This window comes from Haliotis rufescens, unplaced genomic scaffold (assembly GCF_023055435.1).
Source record: "Haliotis rufescens isolate VD_foot unplaced genomic scaffold, xgHalRufe1.0.p SCAF_133, whole genome shotgun sequence".
Taxonomy (NCBI): domain Eukaryota; kingdom Metazoa; phylum Mollusca; class Gastropoda; order Lepetellida; family Haliotidae; genus Haliotis; species Haliotis rufescens.
The window spans coordinates 252388-274812 of NW_025963817.1; the positions used below are offsets into that span (position 1 = coordinate 252388).

At 40.7% G+C, this 22425-nt stretch overlaps 2 protein-coding genes across 2 annotated transcripts in view; both read right to left on the reverse strand.

Moving 5' to 3' along the window:
- The window catches only part of LOC124130103 (serine/threonine-protein phosphatase 6 regulatory ankyrin repeat subunit B-like), a 96436-nt gene that overhangs the window by 49683 nt on the left and 24328 nt on the right, over nucleotides 1-22425 (reverse strand). The gene's annotated exons all lie outside the window — the stretch shown is intronic.
- On the reverse strand, nucleotides 1984-6056 carry LOC124130102 (serine/threonine-protein phosphatase 6 regulatory ankyrin repeat subunit C-like). The gene has a single exon (XM_048394923.1). The coding sequence runs from the start codon at nucleotides 5955-5957 to the stop codon at nucleotides 4869-4871; it is 1089 nt and encodes a 362-aa protein (XP_048250880.1). The 5' UTR covers nucleotides 5958-6056; the 3' UTR covers nucleotides 1984-4868.

The following is a 22425-nucleotide window of genomic DNA, read 5'->3' on the forward strand; positions in this document are numbered from 1 at the left end:
ACAGAAGAAAGTCAAGGCGTAAACATGATAATTACACACAATATACCTTGATGGTCTGTTATCAACTGAAGCATAATCAACAGTGCCCGATTTGATAGAATGATGGGATTAAACGTAATGTTAAATTTCTTCAGATAGATTATTCCATAATTTTGTAGAATTAGGGATAAAGGATTTTGTGTAAAGTTCAGGCTTACATCTATTTGTTTGGAGGTCTGAGGTATAAACATTTACCCCTTTGGTAAAACTCACGGACAGGTCGGGTTAGGTGTTAAGAAAGGATGAGGGAAATAACTAGTGCGAGACCTGGATATTTGTTTGGTGTTTTAGCCGTTATAATCCTTGAGAAAATCTGAAATAATTTTATGTTTCCAACACACTACCCATGAACCTTAGGAAACGGACCTAAAATAAGTCTGGTTAAAAAAAGGATTTAAAAAGTGTAGTATATCAGTGCCTCTGTAGGGTAGGGGTTACAAATACAAAGGTTTCGATCCCACTGACATATATAGTAACATTTGACTTTGATTTTACATCTTATCGCACATTTCCTTTAGTTATCATCTGTTTTATGTAGACAATGCAAAATATATCTCGAAGGGACATTCAATAGAATATTCCTGGACAGAGGGATATTCTGTAGAAAGTCCTTGCCGAGAGAATGTTCTACGAAACGAAGGCCCCTTAAAACAATATGATTAGGTCACTACACTAGAGGTTTATAAAGGATTGTACGTACATGTAGGCAAACCTTACCATGAGAAATGAGAGAGAACTCATTGTACTTGATAAACCAATAGGTAACATTATGGAAATCACAGCACACAATACACGTTCTGTGGTGAAATGTGTTTGTCAATGATAACTCCACGAGGGTAACCGTATACCCCACTCAGACACATTTATACGAGGGCTGGTCAAAACGTTCTAAGCCTCACAAACAAAACCAACAATTGTGAAAGTGTTTTAATTTTGTTTTTCAATATAATATCCCTGCTTTCCAATACATTTCTCATATCAATTGAGACCTGTGAAGATCCGGGATAGAATAGGTCTTCAACAACCAATGCTTGTCGTATGCGACTGTTCTTGTAAGAGGCGACTAAAGGGACTGGTGGTCAAGCTCGCTGCTTTGGTTGATGCAGGTCATCGTATCCACTGGATTGTCTGGTCCAGACTCGATCGTTTACAGATCACCGTCATATGGCTGGAATATTGCTATGTGCGGCGTAAAACAACAAACAAACAACACAACACAACATCACCACTTAATCACATGTGCAAGTCACATAGCAGAAATTTATTACCTACAAGCAGATCCAGTGGATTGGTGTATTTCTATGCGCAGTCAACATCACATATTGACATGTGTATGCAGCTGACTCGGCTCGGACAGATCACCTCAGGGGTTGAGTCCACGGGTATTCGCTTAATGACCTCGCTAAGACTAATCATCAAGCTCTGTGATACCGAAAAATTAATTAGATTTTACCTTACAGCCTTCTGATTTATTACAATTACGTTTCAGTCGCGTATATTGCCACTCGCAGAAGTGATGTTTTCGTAGCAGACAAAATTAATACTCGTCACGTGAAAGGTGATGGTGACTAGTCAATATTCAGGGTCAGTGTCGGCCACGTGACTTGACCAAACATATTCGGGTCACGTTAGGTCACCCTTGAAATTTATTGTTTCGGTACATAAGGATTAACCATTTAAACTTAAGATTCTTAATACACACAAAACGACCGAACGATCGATCCCAGGAATTCCAGCCTAGTTCGGCAAGGGTGGAAACTGGACTTTTAAAGTAAATTAACCCTCGTCTTGGGAAGATGGTTTTAACATGGCTCAACGTGGAGTAGAAATCTGTGCAGCATCAAGAGCAGCAGCGACTGCCTCGTCATCACTAGGTGATGCGCATTAACAAGCCTACCACAACCAAGAGGGAGTTGTAATGTGATGGATAAGCAAAACAGGGAATTACCCTCAACCATGTTTATTTCCTCTACGTTGGCAGACATATAGTAATACATAAACTATATAAGCATGTATGTAAAACAATGCCAAGTTTAGGTTGCTAGTAGTGACACTAAGCAAAATATACAAAGATGTATCAAGGCAGTCGGTAAATACTCGAGCCTGGAACAGACAAACCAGTTGATAATATTCTGTTCAACATCCCACACGGCCTTGGTACGCATTCAATCAAGTCACTCAGTCTGGTCGACTATCCATGTTTGTTGCCCTTACGACAAACATAGGTTCCTGAGGACCAATTCTAAACTCGAATTCGACTGGCTCGGGACTGTGAATATATGAACAAATGAATAGTATCTAGATCTCATGTAGTTGAGATAGATGTACGATGGAGTCATCATGTCTATATTCATTTGTAAATGAAATTGAACAAAGTTGGAAAGAAATAAAGCTGCTGTCTTGGGTTTCAGAATATGTAAGGTGTGTGTATATGATAATTAGACTCAATATGTGGTAGCAAGCTGGACTAGAGTAAAAAGCATAAATACGCATACTAATACAGTGAAACACTTGTTTTAGGCACATTAACGTTTGAAAGAAAAATCTTGTAAAAGGGACCTTCGGTTGTTAATGTTTTCTACTGTGTTGCTGTCAATCGACTGATCACACCTATTGCCCTCTTATCCTCATTAAAACATTTTAGCGTACATTTTATAAGTTACATCCTTGTAACATGAAATCCAAAACTAATTTAATGTATACATTATATACTTAGAAGCATATGAAATAATGTCGCCAAAATAGGTCAGAATCAATAATAGTAACAGTAGTAGTAACGAACAGATTATTATTACATTCATGAAGCTAGCGAATACACTAGGTTAGAATCTCGGACCTAAAGTAACCGTACATTTAGAATCTCGGACCCAAAGTAACCGTACATTTAGAATCTCGGACCCAAAGTAACCGTACATTTAGAATCTCGGACCCAAAGTTAACGTACATGTGAACTGGAATATCTAACCAACTCAAAATCAGCATACCATGTAGACTAGACATGGGTTACTATGGCAACCGTCAGACTAAACGGTAGGGTAGTCTATGACATGTTTATAACTTTAGTCAATAAGAATCACAATCAACAAATTATGTTTGTAATGAATTAGCAATAAACAACATTTAAGACATTCCTAAGCAAAAGGACTCAACACAGAAAATACCACAAACATGCTGACTAAAGCAATACCGCCATGTTTTCATTTTACATGGGTGGTTGAGGAAAACAAATATCTGATATTTCATTGCAAGACAAGAGGATAACAAACGGGTCTGAAATAATACAATAGAATGTAAAACGAGGATTAAAAAAAGATTTGTGAAAAGGGAACATCTTTTATCAATGCATCTATTTATAGTGTCATAGAATTAGCTCAAAGAGTTTATTTGTCTGAACTAACGAACACAAAAAACGAAAATGGTCAAGTTTTTACCAGCAGCAAATCTTGTACAATCAACAAAATATTCCGTCTGATAAAATTCACCAAAAGATAACACGCTCAGATACATTACAAGTATCTACTGACGTATAAAACTAACCCAGCCAATAGACTAAATGCTCTGGCAACTACAATTATGAATGCTTATGAAAAGTACTGAGGACAAATGTAGTATCAACCTACACTGCTCACAAGAAATCATAGATCACTGATTTGCCAAACTTTAAATATGTATGTACCAAACATTGTGTGCTATACCCATGTACATACAATCAATTAAGTATAATCAATAAATTATATTGTGTTAGAAAGGCATATGCATAAGGCACAAAACTAATCCACAAGAGTACGTGTATACACAAACGTAAAAAAATTAAACATAATATTATCAAAGTTTGGTTGAACATGATACAGCTTCTCTATGTATACCATGTATATGTCCTGACTGCAAAAATTGAATAACTCAAGAGGTGCAATGTCCACATTAAACATATAAAATCATTCAAACTGAAGACTCAAACTGGTAGCATCTTAATTGTTTAAACCCTTATCTTTCTATTAAGACCATCCCTTTTTTCCTTATACATCACTATACTATTATCAAAATGTACTACGTCTGAAAAGCTAAAATAATTTTGAAACTTATACACAGATAGGAATTACTCAATACTCGTTCGTAAGCAGAGTAATTATTACTTAATTTCATTGAAAATACAAATATTTTTTACAAACATACGTTCGAAGTTATGATAGTGATTATCCAGTCATAATACACGATCATGATGTGTATATTACATACTTTTTCTGTTATTGAAATAAGAGACAAATATCACCTTATGATGTCCAGATAAGGATTTGCATTGCTTTTAATTCATGTACTGGTCATTACTTCTTTGTGTATGGGAATGTTTGTCCAGTCGCCAATTGTACGATTTGACTATTTTCAAATATTTATAGAAGGTGGAAGCATTGATGACTTTATGCATGCTGGACATTCATGGTACCAAACAGAATCTGCCACGAAACATGTCCTAAATGTCACACACTTGAAATGCATAATGTCTGCAACAATGACAATTGGACTATCTTGTCAAGACATTATCAAGTTCCTTTTGGTGACATTGGTCTAATTGACGTCCATATTCCCTTCAAACGTTCCCTTCCACGGGTTTTTAGTCTTTTCTTGCATTTTCAATTTCGTCTTTTCTGATGATGAATAATAATAAGGTCTTGGCCTCGACGAGACAAACCCTGACTCCTCTGACGTTATTCCTCAAGATAACGGAAGTTCTTCAAGAGATATGTTGCCTTACATTTTAGCATTTGTCAAAGGGATTCTATCACTGTGGTCTTCAGCATTGGGATCTGGATGTCTGCGGAGGATTGCACGTATTATTGCTTCTGTGTTATCCCCTTGAGGATCATGAGGATATTCCGGTGCACCAAACGATAATTGTGGTCTTTTCCTGAAAATTCCTCTTCAGCCTCTTCAGCGAGGTCCAACGCTGATTTTCCATTTCTATTTCTAATATTGACATCAGACGGTAAAACACCCAAAAGGGCTTTGACAGAACGGTAATCATTATTCTTTACACAAATGTGAAGAGGCGTGTTACCATCCTCGTCTTGAGCACTGACGTCAGCTCCAGCGGCTATCAGCTGTTCGGTGTTGCTTTGTCTCTCGTTTATGAGTGCATGTTCATACATGTGATCACTTACAAGATGCAGCGCTGTTTTACCCAATCCATTTTTTGAATTAACATTTGCTCCAGCTGTGAGTAGTGGTGAGATATTCCGTTCTGTCTTTACAGCCATCATCAGAGGCGTGTTACCATCTTTGTCTTGAACATTGACGTCAGCTCCAGCAGCTATCAGTTGTTCTGTGACTCTCTTGTGTGTGACTGAGTCTCCAAACAGGGGATATCGGTGTTCACAAACAAGATGCAGCGCTGTTTTACCCAATCCATTTTTCGAAGTAACATCTGCCCTAGCCGTGAGAAGTGGTGAGATATTCCGTCCTGCCATTGCAGCCATCATCAGAGGCGTGTTACCCTCTTCGTCTTGAACATTGACGTCAGCTCCAGCGGCAATCAGTTGTTCAGTGTTGCTTTGTCTCGCCTTGATGAGTGCATATCCATACCAGTCACCTTTGTGTTCATCACCAACAAGATGCAGCGCTGTTTCACCCAATCTATTTTTTGAATTAACATTTGCCCCAGCTGTGAGTAGTGGTGAGATATTCCATCCTTTCTTTACAGCCGTCATCAGAGGCGTGTTACCTTTTTTGTCTTGAACATTGACGTCAGCTCTAGCGGCTATCAGCTGTTCGGTGTTGCTTTGTCTCTCATTTATGGGTGCATGTTCATACATGTGATCACTTACAAGATGCAGCGCTGTTTCACCCAATTTATTTTGTGAATTAACATTTGCCCCAGTTGTGAGAAGTGGTGAGATATTCCATCCTTTCTCTACAGCCATCATTAGAGGCGTGTTACCATATTTGTTTGGAACATTGACGTCAGCTCCAGCGTCAATCAGTTGTTCGGTGTTGCTTCTCTCGTTTTTGGGTGCATCGACGTCAGCTCCATTGTCTGCAATCTCCCACCCCCTGTCTGCAGCTGTACCACCTTGTGTATTGCTGGTGCACACTTCAGATCCGGCCTCAAGTGATGTTTTTACCATCATCCGACTGTTGTGTTTAACAGCTATCATCAGCGATGTGTCACCATGTATATTTTGAGCATTGACATCAGCACCAGCTTGGAGCAGGGTTGAGATGTTTTTGTTCTTCTCAACTGCCAACATCAGAGGTGTATTGCCTTGCTTATCTGTAACATTCACATCTCTGCTGCATTCAATAATTTTCACTACTGCATCATGTTCCGAGGTAGTATTCTCGATGTTTGTATTTCTAGTAACTGTATGAATGGGTGTGTCCATTTCCTCGTTCTTGGTATTTGCATTTGCCCCAGCATTCAATAGAATGATAGCAGCTTGTGTGAAGTTAGAGTTGAGTGCACTCTGAAGTGGAGTGTTACCTTTACTGTCTTGTATGTCCAACACTGAAGATTGTGTGACAGGGTTTACTCTCAGGCGTTTCCTCAGTCTGTATGCCCCAGTGACATAATCAATTTCCCAGTTAGGCTTATTCACCCCAAATACATGGTGCAACAGAGTTTGACCATTTTCCTGAACAACATTCGCGTCAGCGCCTTCGGTCAATAATGCCACAATAACATCAAACCTCTGTGATGAAGCAGCCACTTGTAGTGGCGTGAGACTTTGTCTGTTGAGGGCATTGACATCTGCTCCTTGTTTGACCAAGAGATGTATAAGGGAAGATATCTCCATCTTTTGATTGGCTGTGGGATTGCTGTCTTTTGCTCCAAACTTTCTTGCAAAGAGTTCAACCATTTCTAGGTTCCTCTCTGTGACAGCAAGATGTAGTGGTGTGCATCCATCCCTGTTAACCACATCAATGCTGGCTCCTCCTTCTACGAGCCGTCTGGACAAGGACACACCCATTTCCCCTGACATTACTGCATAATGAAGAGGAGTGTTTCCTAGACAATCCTGATCATTTACAACGCATCCTGATATTAGACTGAAAATTACAACAGCCCTATTTCCTATTCTGGCCGCTTGGTGGAGCATGCTGCGACCAGTTTCATCCTTCCTGTGAATGTCAGATATATATTCTGTCATCCAATGTGTCGCTTCGTTTTCACCTTCAAGCTCTGAAACAAAATAGAAATATGAAAAACAGGTAATTGAAATCCAACTTTATAATCATATCAATGGTAACGATGCTGACACACAAGTTTGGTTCAGCTGAGTTAATTATTCCATTATCGTTTTGTCAGTCTTTCATTCGATTTGCGACCACCTCCGTGGTCTAATGGTAGAGCATCCGCCCGCGTCATACCAAGAGACGTTAAATTATGGTACTTGTTGCTACCCTGTCTGGCGCTCGGCATTAAGGGGCTAAAACGAGGACTGGTCGGCTCGGAGTCAGTATAATGTGTCAGTGGGGTATTCATGTTAACCTGCGGCATGGTATCTCAGTGTGCTAGTACAAGCAGCCACACGCACACATACACGTGCATGCACGTCGCTATATAAGTGCAATAATCTTGGACGCGACGTAAGACCCCATTTCACCTCACCTAATTCGATTTGCGTTTAGAATGTTGCAAGTCAGGAAGAACCTCATCAGCTACGAATACACAACACCCAAGCTTCATTTGTTTTTTCAAAGCTAAAGAAATGTTCAAGGATCTTTTTAACAGTGCATGTTTATACATAATTCAAAATAAATATTGTCCAAAAGGTGGTTGTTTTATCGAAAAAGAACTCCTATACTCTCCTTGCTCCTAAATTCAATAAAAATAAATGTATGCGTAAGATTTATTTGCTACCATGTAGTATGTAGAAAGCACTTATCAAACAATTCGACATAAGTATGGTAATTATGGTAAGAATTGTAAGCTAAACTACATATAGCATTTAACATAGTGATGCTTATAGCAGTCTAAAATGCACCGTTATATGCCATAATGCCAATAATATAGTTCGTGAATATAGTATTATGACTGTATTATAACTTTCACGTGCAAACTGAACATTTGTGCTGAATACCATGAGTATCTCATGAAATGAAAGGTGATATTAGAGCAATTACAATGCTACTGTGTATTTACCGAATATATCCAAATCCAGAGGTGTGAGTGGAAGAGATGCACTGATGTTGACTTCCATCCGGGTGCCTTTTGGCAGTTTAGCAATGATGTCTTCAGACAGGATCTTTGTGATGACTTTTTTCAGCCAAACTGGTCCAAGTTTTGTGCCAGGCTCCACTGCCACCCTGATGATGACAGATCCCAGACTGGTGGACTCCACACTGGCGTTGTGTGGTTTCAGGGAGATGTTAATGTTGTCAATGTTATGGTCAATGTGATTCTTGATTTCTACACACAATTCGTAGTCTGTTTCAGGCGTCTTTATGGTCAACTTGTAGCCCTGAATCGATGGGCCTGAAACATCAAACAATAGTTATCATTATGAATAATTCTAAGAATACAATCTCTATCACATCAGTGCCATAAATTCCTGTTTATGCTGCCAACCACACTATAATTTTTTATAAATTTTCAACAAACGTCCACTACACTGCCAACATATCCATAGTTGTGAGGGAAACCCTATCCCTTGCCAGAGGCGCCTCTGCGCATGCGCAAGGCGGGAATCTAGTCACTTCTTTTAACCCATACTCTCATCAACTAGATGCAGATATTTGGGGAGGTGGGAGGGATTAATTCCTTATGTGATAGAGGTGGTATTCTTAGACTTATTCACAATGATAACTATTGTTTGATAATTCTTGTGAATACCTCACCTCTATCACATCAGTGCCAGTATACACCAGAGGGACCGGCGGGTTCTGGTATCTAGCATCCCATAGATATTTGGCTAGTGAAGTGGTAAAACCAAGGATAAAATGCCAAAAGGGGTCTTAAAACGGATGTGTCTAATAGTCTACTTACAAGACTTAGACGTATAGAATTTTCAAGGCGTTATGTGACGGGTATATGTATATTCCCTTGTGATACTTAGACATTTGGCGACGTCGCTTCCTGTGATGACGTCATCTGTGACGTCACTTCCGGCGTTGATGTCATATGTGACGTCACTTCCGGTGTTGATGTCATCTGTGACGTTACTTCCGGTGTCACTATTCTCTCGTATCACTTATGACGTGGTTTACCGTTATGCCCTTTTGGATAGTATTATTTAACGTATCTTAACGTTTCTCTGGTGTGATGACTCCTATGACGTCACTTCCGGTGGTAGTACATTGACGTTCCTATCATGTAGATTACCGTATATCACTTAATCCTTCGATCTCTGATTTCAGTGTTGTCATTTGCCCTGTTTTACTTACTCAATAGCGCTATCCAGTAACAAAATACAACTTACCCTGAGTTCATGAGGTACTTCTGAAATCTTCACACACACACACACACACACACACACATTTTTTTAATTTTTTTTAATCCTTCCTGGAAGAGGGAGGGAACAGGGCACTTGGTGACTTTCACCTGGGCAGCCACCAAGGGCCCCAGAGTGTATAGTCCATTTAGATCGGTCTGTATGTCTCGTAAGTAAAAGTTTGAAAAAGTGTTGTGGGACTTCCACTGGCAGCTGGCCACGATTTGTTCGATGGATGCAGTATTCCATGTGGCTAGGCTTGTTGCCAGTGCTCTGATTTCGTGAGGTCTGCAGCTACCCCAAATCGGAGTAGAGATTTGCGCCATTTTATAGCTATCTGTGATAACTGTTTTTAGCCATCCTGCTACAGTGCCCTTTGTGATGTCCTTTTCTGACGAGGGCTTGCAAGAGATAAATAGGCGTTTTCTCTGCTTTTTGTGGGGTTGAGTTGCTGTGATAAAATATCTCAAGGCTCTTATGGGGCAAAGCAATCTATCCGGGAAGTCCACACTTTTACTTAGGGCTGGTATTGTGTATTTCCTGTGTCCGAGTGGGCCGAAGGTTGACGACTGGTTTTTGGCAATAAATTCAGGGAGCGATCTGAACGACACTGCTTTCCATTCTTGGGTATGAGTTACAGTGGAGGTGTCAATAGCGTGTAGTTCTGACACGCGAGCCGCCGTAGCCATGGCTAAGAGAAAAGCAGTTTTCTTGGAGACTGATAGTAATGCCGCACTACTCATGGGTTCATACGGTGCTTTCATCAATGCTGACAATACTATAGATAGATCCCATTTACGGAAAGAAAGTGGTACTTTTATATCTTCCAGGGCAAAAGACTTCATAAGTCGATTTAGTACTGGATGGGTACCTATAGAAAGGTCATCGTGTTGTAATACTGATGACAGGGCTGATCTATATCCTTCGATAGTGCCGTGTCGTAATTTCTTGTCGTTTCTGAGATGGAGCAAGAAATCGGCTACTATAGGTATCGTTATATCTCCATGTAACTGTTTTCCTCTTCTCCATTCGACGAACTTGTCCCATCTGTTATTGTATAATGCAGATGAAGCTGATCTCCATGAGCTAGCCACTCTTCGTGCAGCTGATTCAGAGTAACCGGCTGCTTGCATCTTATGCGAGATAACTTCCAAGCGTGAAGATGGAGGTTGTCGAGGCGGCCGTAAAATATGTCCGTCCTTGGTTGTCTCAATAGGTCGTGACGTACTGGGAGTTTCAGAGGTACTTCTACCAGGAGTTGTAGAAGTCTCGGAAACCAAGCCCTTTTTGGCCAAGCCGGGGCTATGAGGATTATGACAAGGGTCCGTTTCCTCTATTTTCTTCAGTACTCTGTCTAGGAGAGCCCATGGGGGAAATGCGTAAGCAAACATTCCATTCCATTTCATGGAGAGCGCAGCGACTTGGAGTGCTAGTGGGTCTGGTACCGGGCTGACGTAGACTGGTACCTTGTTGTTGAGACATGTGGCGAATAGATCTAGGTTTGGAGTGTGCCATATCTGGGTTATCCACTTGAACACCTCGGGATGTAGTGACCATTGGGTACTGTGGGTACTATCTTGTCTTCCGGGATAAGTAATCTGCTAGTATATTTAGCTTGCCCGGAATGTGTCTTACTTCGATCTTGCAACTCACTGAGTCTACCAAGGCATATAAACGTGTAACCTCCTTCAGTAAAGGCTGAGATCTTGTGCCTCCTTGGTGCTGTATGTAAGCGACCACGGTTGAGTTGTCTGTAGCGATCTTCACTGACGAGTGGTGTAGACGATACAGCCAAGCTGTTAATGCTAGATATATCGCTCTCATTTCTAGACAATTGATATGTAACTTTTTCTCTTGGGAGAATTTCCCTTGAATGGTGACATCGTCCATATTGGCACCCCAACCCTCTCCTGATGCATCTGTGTAGAGTTGATGTAGGGGGGTGGGGTAGTTTAGTGGAATACCTGGCATGACATTTTGACGATTTAGCCACCAAAGGAGTTCTGAGATTCGAACTTGTGGGGGTTGGATTAGTGCTTCCAGCTCTAGGTTCTTGTCGGTGTTCATCCAAATCTGCAAGAACCGTAATTGTAGCCTGCCTCTGTAGGTTAGGTCTTGGATAGATGTGAGCGTGCCTAGGCAAGACATCCACCACCTTCTCGACTTGACGGGCTGATCGAGTGCGCTTGTAATCATGTGCTGTACTCTTGCATATCTGTCCTCTGGGGGTGCGACTATGCCCTTGTCGAGAATAAATCTTGCGCCTATGTAGGTGATGACCTGTGTGGGTACCAGCTCTGATTTTTTAGAGTGAACCAGGAAACCTAAGTGTGTGAGAAGTTGGATGAGACACACTGTGTTTAGACTGAGTTGTGATTTGTCCTGATCGACCGATAGGAAATCGTCTATATATCCGTGAAGCCTTATGAGCTTTAGATGGGCGAAGCCAATGACGGGATTGGTGATCCTGGTGAATAACCATGGGGCGATGGATATGCCAAATGGTAGTACCCTGAACTGGTATCTCTGACCGTTGTCAGCGAATCGTAGGTATCTATGATGACTTGGATGGATGGGGACGTGAAGATATGCGTCTTGGAGATCTATGCTTATCATCCAATCTGCTTGTCTTAGGGAATTCTTCAACTTCTTTATAGATTCCATCTGAAATGTGGGTGGATTTTCCAGGTAATCTTTGTTCAGAGTTTTTAGGTCTATTATTAATCTCATCCCCGAAGAATTCTTCTTCGGTACCAGGAAAACTGGGGAGTAGAATCCGAGGGTGGTGTCAGACTCTTTTAGGGTGCTGATAGCTCCTTTTGTGAGAAATTTTTGTATGGCTATTTCTGCTGCGATTAGCTTTGGTCCTGATAGCTGGAATCGGGGTCCTGTAGGATGAATGACTAGTTTTGGTCGTTTTAAGAAGTGAAGTTTGTAGCCTCTTCTTATTACTTCGAGTAACCATGAGTCGTCTGTGATGGTCTCCCAGTTGTCTGCGTACTGCATAAGACGGCCCCCGACAGGTCCCGGAATAGGATGAGATTTGAACTTGGGAAGTCTTGGGTCGATGTTTTTAGGATTGGCTAGTTCGACTGGATTTGGTGTAGACGTGTTCTTGGTCTTCCGTAATGCTAAATCGTTGTCCGTAGGGCAGGCGAAGTCGGTAGGATCTGGATGGGTCTGTAGATTTATGGTGAAGTCATCTCCGGAGGGGGCCCCTACGGGAACTGCCTCTTCCTCTGCCAAGTCCTCTCTGTGAAGTGGGAAAATCAACTTTGGAGCTCTTGTACCTGGGTTGATACGATCTGTTTCTCTGTGTAGAGGCTCGAAAAGAATCCCGGTTGGGCTGTTCGCGTCGGGGTCCAGGTCTCCGTCGCTGGGGTTGAGAAACGGCCGGTTGTCTCTGTAACTTGGATGCTAATGAGATGGTGGATTCCTGAAATTTCTGGTTAGTTGACGAGATAATGGCTTCCTTCACCGACTTCAGTCTACCGTTGAAAATCTGCGATGACGTAATGGGCTGTGACATCATGGATCATCATCTCTTTAAAGGGTCTGGCATCACATGATGAAATTGCTGTAGTAAGTGTCTTCTTTGCATGAGCAGAAACTGCGATGACATCCATACTTGAGCTGATAGGAGGTCTTCCTGCATCTTCAGTATGTGGTCTAATGAGCTGTGGATAAATCCCGTCTTCTGACTAGTCATCTCCGTGGAAGTGTCTAAGGGAAGATCTTCGCTCTGATTGCACGGGGGTATGACATGGCGAATACCAGCTGCTAACCAGTTGATTTAAGAACTGGTATTAATCATTTGTCTATTGACCTTATCTAAGCTCTTGATCTTGGACATATCAATGCGCATATTGGGGTTAGGTTTCTTAACCAGATCGAAGTAATCTTCGTCAATGCTAGGCTGTAGTGTGAACGGTTCATCATGTGTTTTGTAAGCAGATCTAATATAGATAGGCCTCAGTTTAGCACTAGGACCCGCTGAAAAATTCAATTGATTTTCAGTTCTCTTGATGACGTCATCCAAATATGACGGAGGGGGAAGCGTATGGAATGGTTCATCATGTGTTTTGTAAGCAGATCTAATATAGATAGGCCTCAGTTTAGCACTAGGACCCGCTGAAAAATTCAATTGATTTTCAGTTCTCTTGATGACGTCATCCAAATATGACGGAGGGGGAAGCGTATGGAATGGTTCGGTCCCCTTATCGGGTCCCTCATATCCTGCACGTTCAATCAAGGGTTTAACGGGTGTACTGTCCTGATCTGGTTTTAAGATGGGCATTAGTTCATAAAGTTCTGCTATGATGTCTCTAAGGGAGTAATTGTTTGATCTTTAAACCTCCTCTTTAGCAGTGTCCCCATAGCCTGAATACTCAGGTGTAGATCGGCACCCCCTACTCTGGCTGTGCTGGGAGTGGGTCGTATGGCTGAGGGTATCGTAATCCCGGTCGTCTGATTTACGACAAGCTGAGCGGGAATCACGTGATCTATAACTGTATGGTGATGTCATATTTCCCTCGCTTTCTTCGCCCGTATAACAGGACTGTGTGGCAGTATGAGAGGGTGCACGCTTAGGATTACTATCCTGATATGCACGAGCTTTGTCGGTGCGTCTATCATAGTGGCTTGACGGTGATTGGTGCGTATTTCTGTGCATGCTTCGGTGTTAAGACCGTGATTCACGATGAGCCCTATGGTATGCGTGGTAGGGAGAAGATCTATGAGATTCTCGGTCTCTTAGTATAATTCTCCTACTGTCCTCATAGTCTGATTCAGCGTAACCTTGTACATGTCTGCTGTATGAGGGTGTACTGCCATATTCAGCCTTAGATCTCTGTTTACTCTCGTGATCAATCCCTGGTTGGCCAAGCCGGGTTTGATTAACTGATTCTTTTAGAGCTGAGATTTCTCAAGACATAGATTGCATGCGTGTGTCAATCATAACAGACATAGAATTTGGTATTATTTCCACGAACTCATTTACGTTGAAGGGGGAACGCGGCAGAGGGTGAAAATTGTTAGTTCCTGTCCAAACTCGATGATCGACCGTACCAGACGTTGCCGGATGCAAGTTAGAGGCACTTTCTGATTGACCGGTAAAATGCATCTGCTCCGCAATATTATAGGGAGAGTAGGATGAGCGACGGGGTCTCTTCTCCCCATAAGGTAAGACGGCGCCCTCCCGCGACGCTCGCTTGTCACCCACGTGATTATTTTTTGCCGCCACGAGCTTAATCACTTGTTTTCTTGATGTAGATGCTCTAGTGACCTTTTAATAATCAGGATTTTTTATCCATGCCTTGGAGAGCTTGTCAATTTTTTCTTTAGACAGATGCTCGCAATAACTGCACCTTGACCTCTGTGTACAGCTGTTTTCTTGCATGCGAGACATCTAGGGTGAGGATCCCCAGGAGCTTGGTGTTGTCCACAGCCCGAACAGACAGGTGTCTGCTTATGAGAGGAAGATCTCATCCCACAACACTTTTCTTAACTAATTACTTACTAGAGACTCCGATCTTCTATAACCCCGTTCTGCTTGTAGAACTGCTCTTTGATTGTATCTATGAAGCTTGAGACGATCTATCTAGTATGTGAAACTCAATCACGTGTTCGGATGTGCAACATACAAATTTTCCCTTGTTGTCATCAGGACACACAGGAAAGAAGTGACTAGATTCCCGCCTTGCGCATGCGCATAGGCGCCTCTGGCAAGGGATAGGGTTTCCCTCACAACTATGGATATCTTGGCAGTGTTGTGGACGTCTGTTGAAAATTTATAAAAATTTATAGTGTGGTTCTCAGCATAAACAGGAATTTATGGCACTGATGTTATAGAGGTGAGGTATTCACAAGAATTAAGAATGTTTCAGTTACAAAACATCATATTTACTGTTAATTGTGCCAAAAATTGTTTAATACATAATACTAATAAGGGTCATTTAAGAGATTTGTCCGTTGGACGTGTAAGTGAAATTCATGCTGGTACCTATTACATGGTAGTTGTCAGATGAGATAAATGAAAGTGACTAAACAGTTTCAATCATCACAAGAAATATCTGCTTAATGCAGAGTCCAGTGTTCGATTCCGACTATATCTTGTGTATGCGTTTATGAATCAAACACATAATGATGGCACCAGGTGTTCATGAAAAGTTGCGCGTATCCTATCATTTCGGAGGCTCACGTCACAAAAAAAACGCGTGAGAGTTGGATTCGAACACGAAATATTGTAATTCCAGTTGCAGAACGACAGCCACGAGTGCAATTTAAAACCGTCCATTAGTTTACTGAATTCTGAATTGTTACATCGTGAATGTGCAACATGAACACTGAAAACATATGAGCAATAAAACACTTCCAATCTCATTAAAATCAGATCTCGGTTCTTGCAACCACTAAACATATAGCCTATAGATTCTGCAAGACGTCTAGCGTGGGAGTGACACACGCGATATTGACTTCCACATTTAAGTTCCATTCATTCCAATATTGATATACACGCACACACACAAGATTATATCACTATATGGCTTTTGACAAAGTTTGATCTGACTGAATAATAATGCATTGTCGGCCTTCATACCTTCAAAATATTTGGAATATGGAAGCGTTGGCAATGACAATGAACAATAGACACTGTCCACAGACATCATAATTTTGGCTGCATCATACGTGTTTTTAAGACATATTACATACACAATACCAAAGACTGGTGAACGAGATCGCAATATAACGGACAACTCACCACTGGATGCAGTAAACGTGTTGCTTCTCCCGACTTGCTGTGCACGTATACTACCACCCTCCAGACGGGCTTCTATACGGTTGTTGTTGCCAATCTGTGTAGCTGTTGTAGTATGATCTGAAAAAGATGTGTCATGCTCAGACATCCTGCATCATCAATTTCATACCGCGTCTTATTAATCTGAAAGGACTCACGTTTTACACGTCTCTGCAAGCAATGAACACAATTAAATATTCATAATCTATATTTCAAATTAATGAATAAAATGTTGTGAAAATTAATTGACCATCGTATTGTCGAATTTGTTTATATTTGGGCACATGAAAAGCAGTGCAGTCAAACCAGATAAATATTGATAAATTAGAAATAGAGCATCAAGCCTGAAGCTCACACGCACTTTTCTTGACTATTGTTATTTCGGTAAGGTCATAAAGGGGTAAAGAATCAAATCAAATAACAGAAGTGTCTCTACAACAGGCAGACAGAGATACACCAGTCTGGCTAGAAAAACGTGCTATTTAAAGTCATCGCTGAGGCAACAACAAAACAATTTTAAAATATGTTTTTTCCACATTCATATGCGTAATGGTCACAAATGCATTTTCAACATTGCATTAAAGGCGGAAATGTTTAAAATCGCATCGTAATTCTTGTTCAGCATGTTTAGCAACACAATAGGTGTGATCGGTCACACAAAGTTGTAAGGCCAAACACGTAAATAATAATGGCACACGGCCGATTGACCATGTGGCAAGGGAAGTCAGAAAGTCCTACCAATGATGGAGATAGAGCTGGAGCGTGGATGATGTCATGTTAATTTGTTTGTAAATGGTTCTTGTGGCAAGCGCATCGTTTTGCTATCGTGCTATTTACTTTATTACACCAAAAGCTAATAAAAAACTTCTGGATACTCAAGAACCTACCTTCAAGAGACACATACCATTGATACTGTTGAGGAACCGAGTGTTAGGAATAATATTGTTTCTCATGGCCCCAGGAAGCTTATACTTTACTTCTTGTAAGATTTCGGGATCATCAAGATAATTGACAATTTGAACCACTTTTTCTGCTTCTACGAGATCTGTAATTAAAGACAAATATTGCAAATATAATCCGATAGGGTAAGGGATGACCTGATGAAAGGTAGGTTAATGTGTGAAAAATTATCAGTTCTCTAAATGGTACAAACGTTTGAGATAAAGTCTGGTGACCTTTAATCTTTTTAAAAGGAAAAATGGTTGAAAGATAAGACAGAAACAAAGTGAAGTGGTAAGAGAGAATTTGAAATGATTCCATGATGGCAAGAATTCTATTAAATAAAAGCGACAAAAACCTTTCAATATTCCTAAAAAAATATCTGCCGAATGCGGAGTTCATTTCACTCCTCCATCTATATCATGAGCATGGACAGGCATCCCCATTGGCACCAATTGTATTCCCCTTCCTGCTGATCTATTTCTTTATGCATATGGATCGGAATGTCTGCTCGGACTGGCAAAATCAAAACGAGACAACTTGGCCAAGAAGTTTCACTTGAGCGTCAGGCACGTCAATGATCTTATAACTTTCAATAACGGTCAACTAGCCTATTCCCTTCAACTGATTAACCACTTGATTTAAGTCGAAATAAAAGAAACCAGTGTAAATCGCCTCATCCGTTTCACCTTTAGATCTATGCATAAAGATTCAGAGTGACATAAAAGACCCCACACTACTGTATGAGGGATGACCTCAACTTACCAAGAGTCAACTCTTGCCTATATGTCGAGCAATGTTCCAGCAGTTCAAGCCCTTGGTGTCGACCATGCTCATTTTACAGCGATTTGAAAGCTCGACATAATTATGTAGCTTGATAAAAAGTTGTTTGACAACATTCAAGGCCCTAGCAAATAATCCAAACGATTTTATAGTAGGCACTTTGACGTGTCAGTGACAAATATATGATGGAAAGATTCTGATATTTTGTAAATCATCGATGGAATATTATATCAGTTTACACCACAACAGCTGAGACAATTGATGTTTTGGTTTGCCTACTTGTTCAAGGATGTAACTGGTCGCTTCACCTTTTAGACCCATAAAGCATTGTACCCTTAGAAAGATTTGAATAGTTCAATAATTCAAATGTCAGCAAAGTATGAACATGTCGCAAAGAAGACAATATCTTTGTCGTGGCATTAGCTGCACAATGGGTGTCACTGGTAATCACTTATACAATTCATCAAGGAAGCATTCAACATGCATTTAAATCCATGTAAAACATATGTGTTAGTTGGTAGCCCAATTCATGCAAAAATATGTCTTTGTTTGTTTGTTGTCAACGCCGCACGCAGAATATTCCAGCTATATGAAGGCGGTCTGAAAATAATTGAGTTTTGACCAGACAATGCAGTGATTGACATCATGGGCATCGACCCACGCAATTGGAATATGATGACAAGCATCAACCAAGTCAGCTAGCCTGACCACTCCATCCCGCTAGTCGCCTCTTACGACAAGCATAGTCGCCTTGTACAGCATGCATTGGTTGCTGAAGACCTATTCTACCCAGGATCTTCACCGGTCGAAAAAGTATGTGTAATACCGTTGTAATAGGTTTTGATAGTTTGGCAGAAAATGATTGGAAAGTTTTGTCACCAATGAAAGCACGTTTGATCATCCTGTATTCATCTTCCATCAACTGAGAAAACTCTTCATCAATCAACACAATCATACGTGTACAGTCTGTTTTGACTGCCTCTGTGAACGTCTCAGCATCTACAAAAACAAATTAAAGAAAAATAATACGTTAAACAATTCGATGGGATCACATTCTATGCTTAAGCTTTTGTCTTGATAGTCTTTCATTATCCAGTAGAAACACACATACATACGTGATCAATATTTAGTCAACCTGGACACAATGACAAATAGGAATATCAACCATATTGCCTGTTTGGATAATCCATGTGAGGTCGCAATATACAATCATTTCTTAATAATGGGACCGAATATATACAATGTATAACGGTCAACTCGCCACTAGATGCGGTAAACGTGTTGCTTGATTACTGTCATGCATTACTTCAACAAAAGTATACTCACTGTCACACTGAAATCGTTGTATACTTCTACCGTTGTTTCTGAAGAACGCATCCACGTTGTCGGCGTGTTTTCTTGCACCACGTGTGTAGATGACAACTGTTAAACAGCCAGAGCATGTAAGTTGTGAAGCCGTGAGCAAAATGATTGTTCCTGGTTATATGTTAAATAATTAAAAAAATTCTGACAACTAGATGATCGAGGACTGTGGAGATGTGTTCAAGATTTGTACCTGATTATCGTGACGAAGATTACATTTAACTCAAAAGCCGAACCTGTTGGAAACCGTTAGGTCTAATGTTTTTAGTTCTGTGAGTATATGTTTTGACCATTTAAAATAGATCTTTTTATAATTTCGAAGGTTCCGAACATTTCCGAAACACAACTCCAAACACAACATTGTGACAGTCATGAAGCACGTGACTTCGGACAGCACTCAGACAGGGTGGAATACTTGATATAGCATTGTCACTTTACTGACTCGCTTGTGAGTTGTCTTGGAACCATACGCTAAAAGACACAGGGATCATCAGCACTGAAAAAATCGACTTTGGGATAATGTCATGTTTTCTGACGAAACGAGGTTAAATTTTGACTTCGATGACCGAAAGAATCGAATTTGGAGACGTCCGTTTCAACGTTTTATGGACGTTAATGTTATGAATACATAATATTGGGTGGTATTACAATGACTGGCACTCCATATTGTCCATGGCAGTTTCAAAGGTCAATACTACCGAGACAACATCTTTGTACCAGTCGTGCTGCCACTTGCTCAACGTGTTCTTTCAAGATGATAGAGCACTACTCATTGTGACCCAATTCCACCCACCACTTTTAATGAACACGGTGCTGCTATCACCAATGACTGGAAGCTGACATTGATCGACATATATGGCCAACAGAGGTGGTTTTACCCGATATTAGTGACGTTACCTGCAAAATGCAAATTTCTTATTTGACTCCGACTTCTTTAACGACCTAATGCGACCTAAACCTTATATGGCACAGTACTGTATTGTCCTTTCAATAATTATTAGGAGGTTATCTATATTACCAGGCTTTTGTTCATTTGGAACCTCCTGTTCTTCACTCGAGGTCTGAAATAATGGAAAAGTCATGACAATTGTTAGAATACCATGGCAACAGTTAAATACTTACGAAATAAAGTATATCTAGGCAATATCTAAGGTGTATTCAATGACAGTTAGACTCTGACTGTAGTGCTCTGATATTAGTCCAAAAAAGTCATAGAATCCACACATGCAATAAAGACATGAAGGAGGTAGTGCGTGTCAATTCCCTAAGCAGCGCCGCATCCCTTACATGTAGCAGTGCCAGGATCCCATTCATTCAACAACATTCACTTAATAAGTTCAAGTACTACAATATTTAAAGTAGACTATCCTTACTAAGGATGAAAACCAAATAATTCCACAACTCACGATCGCATCTTCCTCTGTCTGGCCTCCCACTGCACCTTCCATATGAAGAGAAAACTGCCCTCTTGCCTCTTCTACATGTAGGCGACCTTGGCCTGTGTGAACCAGACTGGTATAGGGGTTATCCACCAGGTTCATATAGCTTCTGGCCTGGTACACGTGCGTCACTGGAACAATGGACAATAATGTCCATCAGTGTGTCCACAACATTTTATTTGGGATAAAGCATCCATATAATGATAATAGGACACTTAGTTTATTTGTTTATTTGTTTGATTAACGCCTCACTCAGCAATATTCCAGCTATATGACGGTGGTCTGTAAATAATCGAGTCTGGACCAGACAATCCAGTGATTGACATCATGAGCATCGATCTACGTAATTGAGTGCTTTTGAGAGTTAAAATTTAACATCGTATCAGCATTATTACAGCCATATAGCGACTCTACGTAAATGAGATGTGATGCCATGCATCAACCAAGTCACCGAGTCTGATCGCCCGGTGCCGTTAGTCGCCTCTTATGAAAGGCATAGTCGCTTTTCAGTCAGCAGTTGCCGAACGCACTTTCTGTGTTTGACAAAACTACAAAAAAGTAATTGTTTCTATAAGTCATGTACATGTAGTTTATGTTGGGTAAAGAAGGTTGTCACAATAACTTTTGTTGCTGGGTATATGTGTTCATGTAATTCAATGTTTTCACTACGCATGTGACGCGTGCAACCAATCAGAGAATCGCTTTCCAGAACATGAAAGTGACAGTCGGATATACCACGATATATTTAACACGGGGTATTCCGAACAACAGTTACAGGTTTTATGATTATATCCATACAATCTAGGCCATCTATGAGCCATTCCAGAATGTTCTTCTTATCAGTTTTAATTTTTTTAATCGCGAATACGCCAAATATATATTTGGAAATGTAGTCGCCAGTTGGAAACTAGTGTTGTAAAGCTCGAGAAAGTTGCCTTCTGATTGGCCAATGTCGATTTCTTGTCAGTCATTTCATTGGTCGGTCAAAATTCGCGAAAGGTCGTTCTGACGTGACCCGTAATGGGATGTCTTCAGATCTTTGTTTAGCGGCAGCGAGAACTAAAATCTATTTTTAATGAGATTGTCCCAAAGTATAGCATAGTATCAGATAGATTTCGGACATTCTCCTTCACTTAACATATTTTTATGTTCATTGTACCGGAGCAGTAGTGCGCAATACCGCCACGATTTGTCAATAATTCCTTCACTCGACGAGGCATACTGCGTGTGATTCTGCAAATGGATCTTTGTCCCAACAGAAAAAATAGGAAAACTTGACTTGACAGCTGTATGGCAAGAACTAAATGAAAGTGCCAAACATTTCACCTGGTGGAAGACAACAGACCAGACTTAAAATGGATACATTAAATGTTCATAAAATGTATTGCAATCATCAGCAAAGATAGTATTATAATCTCACCTTAATGCCTGCGAACGTACAAGTAATCGCTGATCCCACTGAAAGAATGTGGTAGTCAAAGCCAAGCAATATGGGGCTACCTGGAAGAAGTACGAAATACCCACTGACTTACTTCGTAAAACGCATGACGTTATCAACGGAACCTTGTGTGTTCAGCAAGCCCTAACACAGCATCGATCGCACTTGTGTTGGTTGCATGTGTTACATATAAATACAACAGAA